The 12269-nt window shown below is 43.4% G+C and overlaps 1 protein-coding gene across 2 annotated transcripts in view; it reads right to left on the reverse strand.

Annotated features, from left to right (window-relative positions):
* Positions 1–12269, reverse strand: part of ISL1 (ISL LIM homeobox 1) — a 73753-nt gene that overhangs the window by 56441 nt on the left and 5043 nt on the right. For both annotated transcript variants that reach the window (XM_068130191.2, XM_068130190.2), the window contains exons 3-4: positions 9935–10191; positions 3910–4190 (exon numbers count right to left, since the gene is read on the reverse strand). In XM_068130191.2, coding sequence (XP_067986292.1) covers positions 3910–4190; positions 9935–10191 — 538 coding nt within the window. The remainder of the gene's footprint in view (positions 1–3909; positions 4191–9934; positions 10192–12269) is intronic.

Below are 12269 nucleotides of genomic sequence, written 5' to 3' on the forward strand. Positions count from 1 at the left end.
CAAAACACCTTGGAATGAACGACATCGATTACAGTAAATCCAGGTCTGGACAAACACACGTTTAGGAGTCGGTGTGCCAACTTGGACATAAACACATTCAAAATATGAAATCAACTTGTGGCTAAATTAGACAAATTTGCCGGACTATGCCGACGGCCGCTCACAAAGGCACACGGTCACACACGGTCACACACGGTCACACACGGTCACACACGGTCACACACGGGCTGAGCTTCTGAGGGGCGCTGCAAAGTATCTTGAAACACAATTTGCTCTGACTGTGGATGCTGGACAGAATCTGTGCATTCTTCGGTTGTGGTTAAATTGGACAACTTTGTTCCATTCTCATAATTAAAGAAAAATGGAGAGTTTTTCACGACAGAGTATCACTGGGTTGTGGTCCATGTTATAATGAATGATTTATGTCAATGTAGATCGACATGCGCACGCGCACGCACACACAGGTGGATACTTTGAGACCCCGTAGGTCTCCGCTCCATCTCCTGAAACCCATGGAGATAGCAGCCAACAGCGATATATATATATATATATATATACATACGAGCAGGTTTGACTATGAGAGGGGCGGAGCTTGGCTTACACCTTGGCACTTCCGCATCGCGTTCAAAGGTGAATGATATATCGGGAATTGAACCGATTACATTGAATTGTCCATATTCCCCCTTTAGAATGGAAATTAATACACAAAGGGTCCAGTCTCCGTGGGACTACATTCTCGCACAATGCCATACGACCTTAAACAAGGAAACATGGCCATCTGGCCCATCATTGTCGTGTTGCACGCCCGGGTTTAAATTTTGCTACAGCTTAAAACATCAAGCTTCCTGATGTTTTGCTGAGGTCTAAACAACCCGATCTTGATCAGGTGGCCCAACCTGTAATGAGATGTGATAAAGTGAGTGAAGGAGGGGAAGAGTTTAGCATTGTGGGGGGCAGGGGAGGTAGGGGGAATGGGCGGGGGGAGGGGGAGGTGCTATTTCCTTTAGCAACCATGTGGTTATATTTAAAATTGTGCAGGCTTACATATTGTGTAGGGTTCTTCCTTTTAGTGATGCTGATAATAAAAATAATAAGGTTTGACATCGGTGTATGAAAATCGCTTATGGACAAGTTAGTGGTCTCTTCCGTTATGGTTTGCGAAGTGTGGTCGTTCCTATGTATTCTCTTCCATCTCAAGACCGCCATCGTGGAGTACAGAGGCTGCCCCATTTGGCCCAATATAAAGAGCCAGAGTACATTATACATGTCAGGGGTAGATGATAATAGATATCTGAAATGATCTCGCATTAGAGGGTCGCCACTACATCTCATTGAGGAACGCTATGGCACTTTAAGACCACAAGCTTTTGGCACAATTGCTTACAGTGAGATGCGGTGTTCAACCTCACGCTTGACAGTATACATTTGAATAAATCTAAACGACTAACACAAAAATTTACTCTTATGTAAAAAAGAAAAAACATTTGTTTAACATCCACATAATTGATATGGAACACAGCTTAGACAAAGCTTAATAACGCCCCTCCCTTCCCAAAGAATGGTGTGCTTATCCACACAACGGTGTTTAGGCCAGAAAGAAAAATAACGGGGTTTTTTTTTACCGATACATGACATCCACAAATTGAAAGTCCACGTAATCCGAGTCATAGATGCAACACGACGACGTTTAAACCAGCAATCGACCTGAAACCATGACGAATCATCCCAGAAGCATACGAGAACAGCGCTCGGTAGAGCGCATACCTCCGCCAGGCTGAACAGTATGTCTTGTATCCCACTGATAGGCCGGGTCTGGATTCGGACCTGAACCAAAATCTAATGCGCTTGTTCTTGTCACCAAACCAACTCGTCCATCAGGTTTAATCATAACTCATCCACAACTTTTTAAAATATCATGTTACATATATCGCTTTTCGCCCGATCTCTCAATGGTGAAGAATCACTTGAAAAATTAAATAATTCTCATATCCAAATCAATATTCGGATCTTCACCAAAATCAAATCGATTCGGTCTTGTCACACACACAACCGGTCCACCAAGTTTCGTCCAAATCCGTCCATAACTTTTTGAGATATCATGCTATGTATCGGTTTTAGCTCCATCACTCAATGGAGAAGAAATACTAAAAGATTTCTGTGCTCCGGATCTGGATCCGGATCTTCACCAAAATCAAACCATTTCGTCTGTGTCACATACACTACCTCTCTGCCATATTTCGTCTGAATTCGTCTGCAACTTTTTGAGATATCTTGTTCACAGACAAAACAAACAGACATAAAAAAGCTGTTCACCACCATCTCTTATCTTCCCCCATCCAAAACCTTGATCTTTTCTACCCCCGCTAATTTCACCCCAATTCCACTTTTTTGAAATACCAACTTCTGTCCTGGAAGTCCTTAGTGTCCTTGTGTTTTATACTTCTCCCACCCCCCCCCCCCTTCCCACGCCTCCTCCCTCCAAGCCCTCTCCCTCCCACACATCTCCCTGCTCTCAAATGTTGTGTTTGTGTGCTTCCCCTTCTCTCCCCATCTTGTTTTCCGCTCCCTCTTTTTATATATTTTGTTTGTCTGGTTGATTTGTTTGTGAAGTAAATGTTAGCTCTTTCACGAGCCTCGATTCAGTATACAAAAAAAAATAAAAAATAAAAATAGGACAAACAGAGAGAAACAGACAGGGGTGAAAACATAACCTCCATCCACCTTCGGTGGCGGAGGTAACAAGGCTGAACTTTCATTGTCCAGTGAGCGGCGGTGAGTGTCCAACCCGCACGAACCCTTAAGAGAGCTTTCCATGTGACTTGCAAGTGAAAACATCGTACAAGTACCAGGAAAACTACTCAGGGTTCAATGATCATTTACAATGTGCCACTAAGAGGGTTGCTGGGACGAATGGAAATGTTTTTTTTTTTGAAATCCAGGCATTATGAGGTTTGGACAAAGTTTGTTACATCTTTTCTCCTGGAAGGATACCATAGCAACGTCAGCATTCATACAAAGCAAATTCTAGTGTGCGAGGTTGCTTTTCAAAGCCTATGAGAATACGTGGGCCAGTGGGCCTATTTGGCATTCGTCATCTGAGGACATATCTCATGATACTGGAATCCCAGGTTAAAATCGCAGATAACTGTTCATTTCTCTCAAGTCTTTAATGTCTTGGGGTCAGACAGGAAGTTGCAGAGATAGTGCACTTCCCTCTAAACTGTCTCGTCTGTGTTTGATTCCGAAATCCTTCGGATGGACGTTACACTCTAGGTGTCCCTCTGTTGGCGTTATTTGGTGGAGGTTAAAGATCCCATGGTGCTCGTCGGAAAGAGTCAGCAAGCTATCGCTGGCACCCTGAACAAATTGCAAAATTGTAATTGGCCTGCCTGGCCTGCGGGTAGCAAGTGCCCCAGTGTTCTTGGAGGTTCCTTGACACCAGGTTGCACTGCTTGCCGTCTGGGTAGCGGCTCAGACGCTATAAACAAATTCACGCACATAGGTGTTTTTCCTGGTCGCAGGTGAACACCCATTTTTGCCTACGAAGGGCACCTACAATGTAAGCAATGTCCTTGTATTTCATGTAAAATTACATTGAGATGTCCAAGCCTCCTTGTCCAGTATAATATACAGTACATGTGCAAGCTCTTCCAGGGCATTGTTAAATTATACAATAGAAAAAGAGCATCTTTAAAAACTGCACCGACTGATAGTGATACAAAACAACAACAACAACAGGCATTTAAAGGCCATTTTCCCTGCTAGAGCGGCTGGTTCAATACCTTCAAATCAAATGTGAACCCGTTTGAATCCCAACAATGAAGAATTGTTTCGATGAACTATTCCGTTGTATTATCATCGTTTACAATCCGACAATTGTTATCGCCATTCAAGACGTAATTCCCTTACCGTCTTGTCACCTCCTTGCTGCTGCATCTGCTTGATTAGGATGCTGCGCTTCTTGTCCTTGCATCGCTTGTTTTGAAACCAGACGCGGATGACTCGCGGACTCAGACTCGTCATCTCCACGAGCTGTTCCTTCATGAGCGCGTCGGGTCGCGGGTTCGCCGCATAGCACGTGCGCAGCGTGTGCAACTGCTTCTCGTTCAGCACGGTGCGCACGCGCGTCGTCTTCTCGGGCTGCTTGTGGACGTGCGGCCTCAGCGGGTGATGTCGTGCGGGCAGGGGCTCTGTCGGGAGAGGAAGAAGAAGGGTGTTAACAAGGGGGCGTGGTTATAGAAGTAATGACACTGACCGACTTGGTCCGCAGATCAGGACCGACACCAGTGAGCATCATTTAAGCCGTGTTGATGCCTCGGCATACATCTAGGTGTGCATACATCTCGGTGTGCATACATCTAGGTGTGCATACATCTAGGTGTGCATACATCTAGGTGTGCATACATATCGGTGTGCATACATCTAGGTGTGCATACATCTCGGTGTGCATACATCTAGGTGTGCATACATCTCGGTGTGCATACATCTAGGTGTGCATACATCTAGGTGTGCATACATCTCGGTGTGCATACATCTAGGTGTGCATACATCTAGGTGTGCATACATCTAGGTGTGCATACATCTAGGTGTGCATACATCTCGGTGTGCATACATATAGGTGTGCATACATCTAGGTGTGCATACATCCAGGTGTGCATACATCTCGGTGTGCATACATCTCGGTGTGCATACATCTAGGTGTGCATACATCTAGGTGTGCATACATCCAGGTGTGCATACATCTCGGTGTGCATACATCTATGTGTGCATACATCTAGGTGTGCATACATCTAGGTGTGCATACATCTCGGTGTGCATACATTTAGGCCATCCTGCCAGGCCTAGCATGGAGATGAAGATTCAGGAGCACAGCATGGAAATGCAGTTATAACATGCGTCTTAAAGTAAATCTAATCTCTTTCGCCGAATAGTACCAAAGGTTTTTAAAATGGTACGTGTTGCTTCCTGACCCAAAGTTCAACATTCAAAAGGATAGAGCACGGACAAACAACCATATGTTGGCAGCCATTGTGCAGGCTTTGATGAGCCTAATGGCTTCCAGTGTTGAATTTCCTTTTAACGGAAGTCATATTATCGCAACTTTGATTTTTGGTATTTTTTGCAATTATTTTTGTGCAATTTTGCTCAAACAACAAATGATAAACAGATCTTATAAAAGGCAGACACACCGATGGAGTACTATACTAAATATGGTGCGTTTATCGATATAGGGTTTCTCAACAAACGCTGAAGGTAACTATATACCACCACGGCTGCAGCATGATCAAATAATGAAGATTGTAATGTGAAATACAGGAAATAGATGAAGAGGTGAGATAAATGAAAGAATGGAACAACTAAAAGACGATGACATGAACAACAACAACAACAACAACAACAACAACAGGCATTTTAAGGCCATTTTCCCTGCTAGAGCGGGGGTTAGCCTTGCGGTCCCCATGACAATCTTCTCCATCTTCCCCTATTTTCTGCATCTCTCCTTGTTAACCCCCTTACCCGCATTTCTTCTTCCACCAACTTTAGCCAAGTCTTTCTCGGTCTTCCCCGTCCTCTACTTCCTTCTACATTAACTTCCATCACTCTTCTCAACCAGTCACTTTCATCCTTCCCCAACACATGACCAAACCATCTCAACCTGTTCCTCTTCACAGCATCAATCACAGGCTCTATTCCCATCATCTTTCGCAATTCATCATTTGTCTTCCTCATTCTCAACGATACTCGAACGATAACAAAAAAGAAAATATGAACGAAAAATAAATAATAATAAAAAGATAAAAATATAAAAAAAGAAAAGAAAAAAGAAAAATAATATGAAAAGAAAAATATGAAAAAGAGAAATAAATAATAAAATACACACACAAAAAAAGAAACATGCAAAAAAAAAGAAGGAAAAAAAGACGATAACATGAACGACGACCCAAATTTGCAGTGGTCACGTTAATTTCCCCCAGTTTATGTACATTCCAGAAAAGAGGAAAGACCAAAAGGAGAGGGTTATCAGGGTATGGTACAATGGAAACCACACGTGCTCGGATCGTCCACTTGGAAGGATCATGCACCTGTGAACGTCTTATAAAACGAAAGAATGCTGCATGGTTGGTCAGATCCTACACACGCGCAAGCACGCACTCTTCTTCTTTAAAGGCGTCAATTATTCCCACTGTGTGGGGTCAGCCGAGGGGGTGGAATCGTTCTGTCCCGATACTTTGTGGAACCGCTTGGCGAGGCCTGACATTCTACAGAAGATGGCAGTAAATTGCAATTTGTTCCAAGGTGCTGGCGATACTTCACCTACTCTATGCAAAGATCCACCGTGGGGTCCTTAGTATCCACCAACTAATGGGGTCTTTAATGTTGGCAGTGGTCATGTCCATCCGAAGGACGGGGCACCTTGTAGCGGAACGCAACGTCCTGCCAGAGAAGCATCAATCTGACTGTTTATATTTGGCAGAAGGTTCAAAGACGTTCAATGGTAAGTGTGCTACCTCTGACACACACACACACACACACACACACACACACACACACACACACACACACACACACACACACACACACACACACACACACACACACACAATTGATTCAGGAAAAATAACAACCACACACCGGACTATCATCCACAACGTATACATTGTTTTCATTGAAAGCAGATGAGGAGACTTGAAAAAAAAAAAGGCATTTTTTGAAATAGGTGTAATGCGACATTTTTGCAATTTCTGCCTTGACAATGCACTTATGCCATGTCATAAACCTTGATACACCTCATAAATAGCGGTGCTGTTTAAGCTTCACTCCACTAAGGTGTTCTCAGTTTACTGAGATTTTTCAGTCCAATTTTGGAAAAAGCTTTACCACTCTACCGGTGAGAATTGTTTAAACTTTGTATTGTAAAGTACGTAAGTGTATTGTGACAGACGGTGTGATGTCTGTGGCTCAAGTGCGGGTTATGTATTCACCCCTGTTTGTTTGTTTGCTTATTTGTGAGCAGGATATCTCAAGAGGTTATGGGTGGATTCGAAAAAACCCGGTGGACAGGTTGGGTGTATGATAAGGACTCACCGATTCAATTTTGGTGAACATCCGAATCCGGATAAGCGGATTTTAAGCGATTCTTCATCATTGAGAGATGGGGCCAAAAACTATATATAGCACGATATTTCAAAAAAAACAAACTTGGTGGATGAGTTGGTTAGGTGACAAGAACAAGAGATTAGATTTTGAGTTCTGGTTCAGATTCAGATCAGACCTATCGGTTAAATACAAAATGTAAACTGTTCAACCTGGCGGAGGTATGCGCTCTTCCGAGTGCCGTTCTACTTTGCCACATTACCTCCACCACCGAAGGTGGATGGAGGTTATATTTTCACCCCTGTCTGTTTGTCTCTTTGTTAATTTGTCTGTTTGTCTGTGAGAAGGACATCTCAAAAAGTTGTACACGGATTCAGACGAAACTTGGTGGACAGGTTGGGTATGTGACGAGGCTAAATCGATTAGATTTTGGTGAAGATCCAGACCCTATAGTTTTAAGTGATTCTTAAACATTGACAGATGAGGCCAAAAACGATATATAGCACCATAGCTCAAAAACTTGTGGACGACTTATGACAAAACTTGCTGGATGAGTTGGTTTGGTGACAAGAACAAGCCGATTCAGTTTTGGTTCAGGTCCGAATCCAGATCTGGCCTATCAGTGGGATACGAAACGGAAACCGTTCAGCCTGACGAAGCCATTATAGCGTTTTAATGTTACCTTCAAGGCCAGATATTGGCATGCACACACACACACACACACACACACACACACACACACACACACACACACACATATATATATATATATATATATATATATATATATATATATATATATATATATATATATATATATATATTAGCTTGGCTCGGCTCGCTGCGCTTGCCTCACCACGCGTCATTACAGAGGAACGGGCTTGTTTTAGCTGAGGATTATGACTGTACCTGAGTTGCTGTGTTATCATAATTTACACCAATCATAATACAATTAATTATTTTGCACAAATATATTTGTAATATACATGATATTACATGTTATAAACAATTGAAGTTGAAGACTTAAGTTGAAGAAAAAAAAAATCAAATTTATTTTCAAAAATAAAAATAAAAAAATAGGAATTTTTTTTCTTAAAAAAATACCCTTAGGACATACCCACGGGAGAGATAGGTGCATACCAGAAGTTTGGTACGATTTCACAAGTTTGAGGGAGTAGTTCAGTGACAAGACAAGACAACACAGACACTGCACATATATATATATATAGATATACATACACATACACATGTGTACATATATAAAAGTTTAGAAATGTTTAAACCTTTCCCATTTTATATTTGTGGTGCGAATGTGTGTGCTACCAAGAACAGCGTACTGTACCAGCAGATGACCCACTCACTATCATGTGCAAGCCTTACAGAGTAGATCATGTCCGACAGGATGGCGTAGACGTAGTGCACTTACGTTTCAGCTGTCGAGTCTAGGGGTTTTTTTTGTTTTTTTTTGTTTTTCATGTGCATCGAAACACCAACAGCAGAATAGAAGTGAGAAGGAGAGAAGGACACATGAGGGTGAATAAGCTGCACACAACGTGAATGAAACACAGTAGAAAGAGTTAAGGAGAAAGTGTGGATGAAACAGAAAAGGAACAAAGCAATCAACAACCAACAAATAAAAGGGGTGTGAGGGAGAGGGGGGGTTTGATTCTCGACCCAACTATAAACGGTCGGATTGGTTCTTCGCAGGCAGGTATTTACACCACCAAGTACATTTTCCCTTAGGTGGACCTTAAGCTAGGTGTCCCGTCTATCAGCATTAGTTGGGGGATTGAGGGACGTTAAATATCCCATCATGCCCTTCGCAAGGAATAGGCGAGTTGTCACGGACACCCTAAACAAATTGCACTTCCTGCCATGATGATGATGAGGAGTGGGCATGCATCTATGGCACCACCATTCCTCAGTAATGGTTTGAGCAGCCAGCCGAATTGGTGATCGAATCCCGGTCCAATACGCAGTCGCAGCAAATAAAGGAAAAAGAAGGTTATTCCCACAAGTTGCCAAGAAGATCGTCAATAGATTCCACATAATTTTGTTTGGAAAGACCAGACACCATGGGGGTAATTGGGTGAAAATGGTGCGTTTTGACATCGAGCCGCAAATGCGCCCACATCTCTGCGCAGAGGGCAATTTGCGTCCCCGCCATGGTGGGTCATGGCCTGCAAGATCCAGCAGCGCCGGAGGCGGCACGGGAAGTGGGTCCGTATGCGGGATTAGTGTCACAAATCAATTACCGCGGCGGCGGCGAACAACGGCGGGAGTAGGAGGGGCCGGAGAAGAGAGGAGTGCAAAGTGAGCAAATGTCCATGAAGAGGGAAACGTGCAAGCGACACCGAGGACATTCAATCCACTGGACGCGTGTAAAACACGCACCGTCATGTTACTTAAAGCTCGCGCTACATGTGGGCTCGGTGTCGTTCCCCGTCCTTGTGGAAAGCTGCTCAAGACCAAGCCAGGTGTGCGGCGTTTTCACAGTGGAATGCCAATTATCGTTGAACTGTGGACACGCATTTTAATTTCATTTCCAAATGTCAAGTTTCGGTAACATCTGATCCAATGTTTCCACATGCAAAGCGGGTGTTTAAACTGCTCAGGGCCTGATTGGGTAACGCGCACACCCGGGATTGAGCCACGAGCTCTCGGCACGGCTCATCCGTGGAGGCAACTAGAGATTGGTGATTTAATTACTTTTTTTAAGTATACTTAATTATCAATAATCACAGGGTTGCCAAGTATACTTAGCTACACCGTGATTATATATACTGCAGAGCCCCATTGACTGTGCAGGTGGTCATGCGGTTACACTGTGCACGGTTACCCGCGAGCTGGAGTTGCCGTGCGCCGTGCGCCGGGCTCTGCAAGTCGTCGCCGCCCGCGGCACGCTCCATGAGCTCGTGGTCGGCACGGCAGAAGAGGCCGTCCTCCCGCAGCGCAAACTCGTCCCCCGGGATGAGCTGTCGGCTGCACGCCATGCAGCGGAAGCACTCCAAATGGTAGACCTGGTTCCGGACCCGCATCACGAAGTCCGTCTTGCTGAAGCCAAGGCTGCATTTTGCGCATTTGATGCCGAAGAGCCTGCGACAGTCGCACCGACCGTTACATACATCCAGACTATTCTAGTGTAGCTGTAGCTGCAATCAAGGGGGCTATTTACACCTTCGACATCAACATTATGAAAAACTCATACGAAAGTATTTACACTTCAAATTTGTACCTTGTACCACAGATGTTAGTTAGTCCATGGCCTGAAGGATCAGGAGGTACTTCCGAAACCATTTTTACGTTTTCATTGACCAATCACCTATGTATCATTCTAAGTTCGGCAAAATAATTGTATCACAATATTTCTGGTAACATAATAACATATAGCAAGTATATCATGTATGTGGGCTGGCAGGAGAGCCGAGAGGTTTGTGTGCTCGCCTCTAAATTGTCTAGTCTGGGCCCAGCGAAAACGATCATCATGGTGTTTCACATACCGGGCGATTCATCATTGTGCACGCCATCTATTGGTTAGACGTTAACCTGGGCGTCCTGCCTGCCAGCATTAGTTGGTGGACGTGAAATATCCCCCAGAATCTTTGATGACTATGCGAGTTATCAACGGCGTCCTAAAAAAAGTACAAATTCCTGCCTTGGCTGCACGTTGCAAATCGTCTGGACTTCGTGGAGATTCCTTGACACCAGGTTACACCGCTTGCTATCTCAGAGTGAAGCTGCTCTCTGGGCAGCAGATTCTCCGCTATCACAAATTGACGAGGTAGTTTGCATGTTTCATGTGAATGGCATTTGTCAGATGCAAAACAGAACCAATTATATAATGTGGGACAATATTGTAATATGACGATACTTTGTTCACAATTCTACAGTTTATACATTCAAGGAGATCCACAATATTTCAACTGACCTTTTTCAACTGTTTTCACCTGTTTGCATATTGAGCTAATGTTTCCGATCAGAACTACCACACTCTTCATCACAGAGCATTAGTTCTGCCAAAGCATTTTTTTGGCCTGGGGTCATGCTGGACGGTTTGCCGTCCCTCTCCCAGTAGTAGTTAGGGTGAGAATTTGCACTGTGCTCAGGGTGTCGACGATAGCTCACCTACTCTTCACTAAAAATGAAGAGTCTGTGAGCTTTCGCCGTGGGATCTTTAACGTCCACTGATAAATGTCGGCAGATGAGACACCGGTTTTGACGTCCATCCAAGGGACGGCACACACATTGATGGCTCACCCTGCCTGTGCTGTGATGTAGGTGCCGATGAAACACGGGGATTCCAGGTTATAGCTGGGTCGGGATTCGCATCCAGGCTAGACAGCTTCGAGCCGAATGCTCTAGGCAATCCTGCCAGCCATGAGTTTAGCCTTACCGGTAAGATAGTGAAACTCCTCCTTCCATTGGTTCAGTCGAAGCATTGTAATGTGATTTCACAATCCTACCTGACCATATAACCCCTCCTGTTGATTACGTGTGGTTCTGACCCGTCTACCTTTACGTCTTGTTGGAACTCGTGGTGTAGCCACTTTGCGATATTTCTATTTTCTGTTTCTATTGAAATGTTTTCGTATATATCTGAATTTCTTTGTCGAAACTCCCATACTCTTTGCCGAAAAAGTATTTCGTCACAACCTTCTGTATAGAAACATATATATATATATATGAAAGGAAATTGCGCATCATAATTAATATATATATATATATATATATATATATATATATATATATATATATATATATATATATATGTACAACGATCACCGTGATACGTGAAATTGCAGCAAATACGTGAACAATGATAGCGTTAACGCTTTCTATAATAGGTTTTAGCTTTTAAATCCACCTGATCGAGGATTCGTTGGACGTTCCTGATTGATAATCTCGTCATAGTTAATCGCTTTATACAACGAAACCCAACGCTTAATGGACAACACCAACCGGCCGGTTCGCACAACGCGGCGTTCGGAAAATTTCCAGGTGGATGAACAGTGATACATTCTTATGCACTTTCATTGGTGGAGACTAAGTACTTATCATCCACCTGCGACGTTCACAAAGTTATCGGACCCTATATATATATATATATATATATATATATATATATATATATATATATATATATATATATATACATACATACATACACACATATA

The sequence above is a fragment of the Myxine glutinosa genome, chromosome 11, assembly GCF_964187855.1.
Source record: "Myxine glutinosa chromosome 11, kmMyxGlut1.1, whole genome shotgun sequence".
Classification (NCBI taxonomy): Eukaryota; Metazoa; Chordata; class Myxini; order Myxiniformes; family Myxinidae; genus Myxine; species Myxine glutinosa.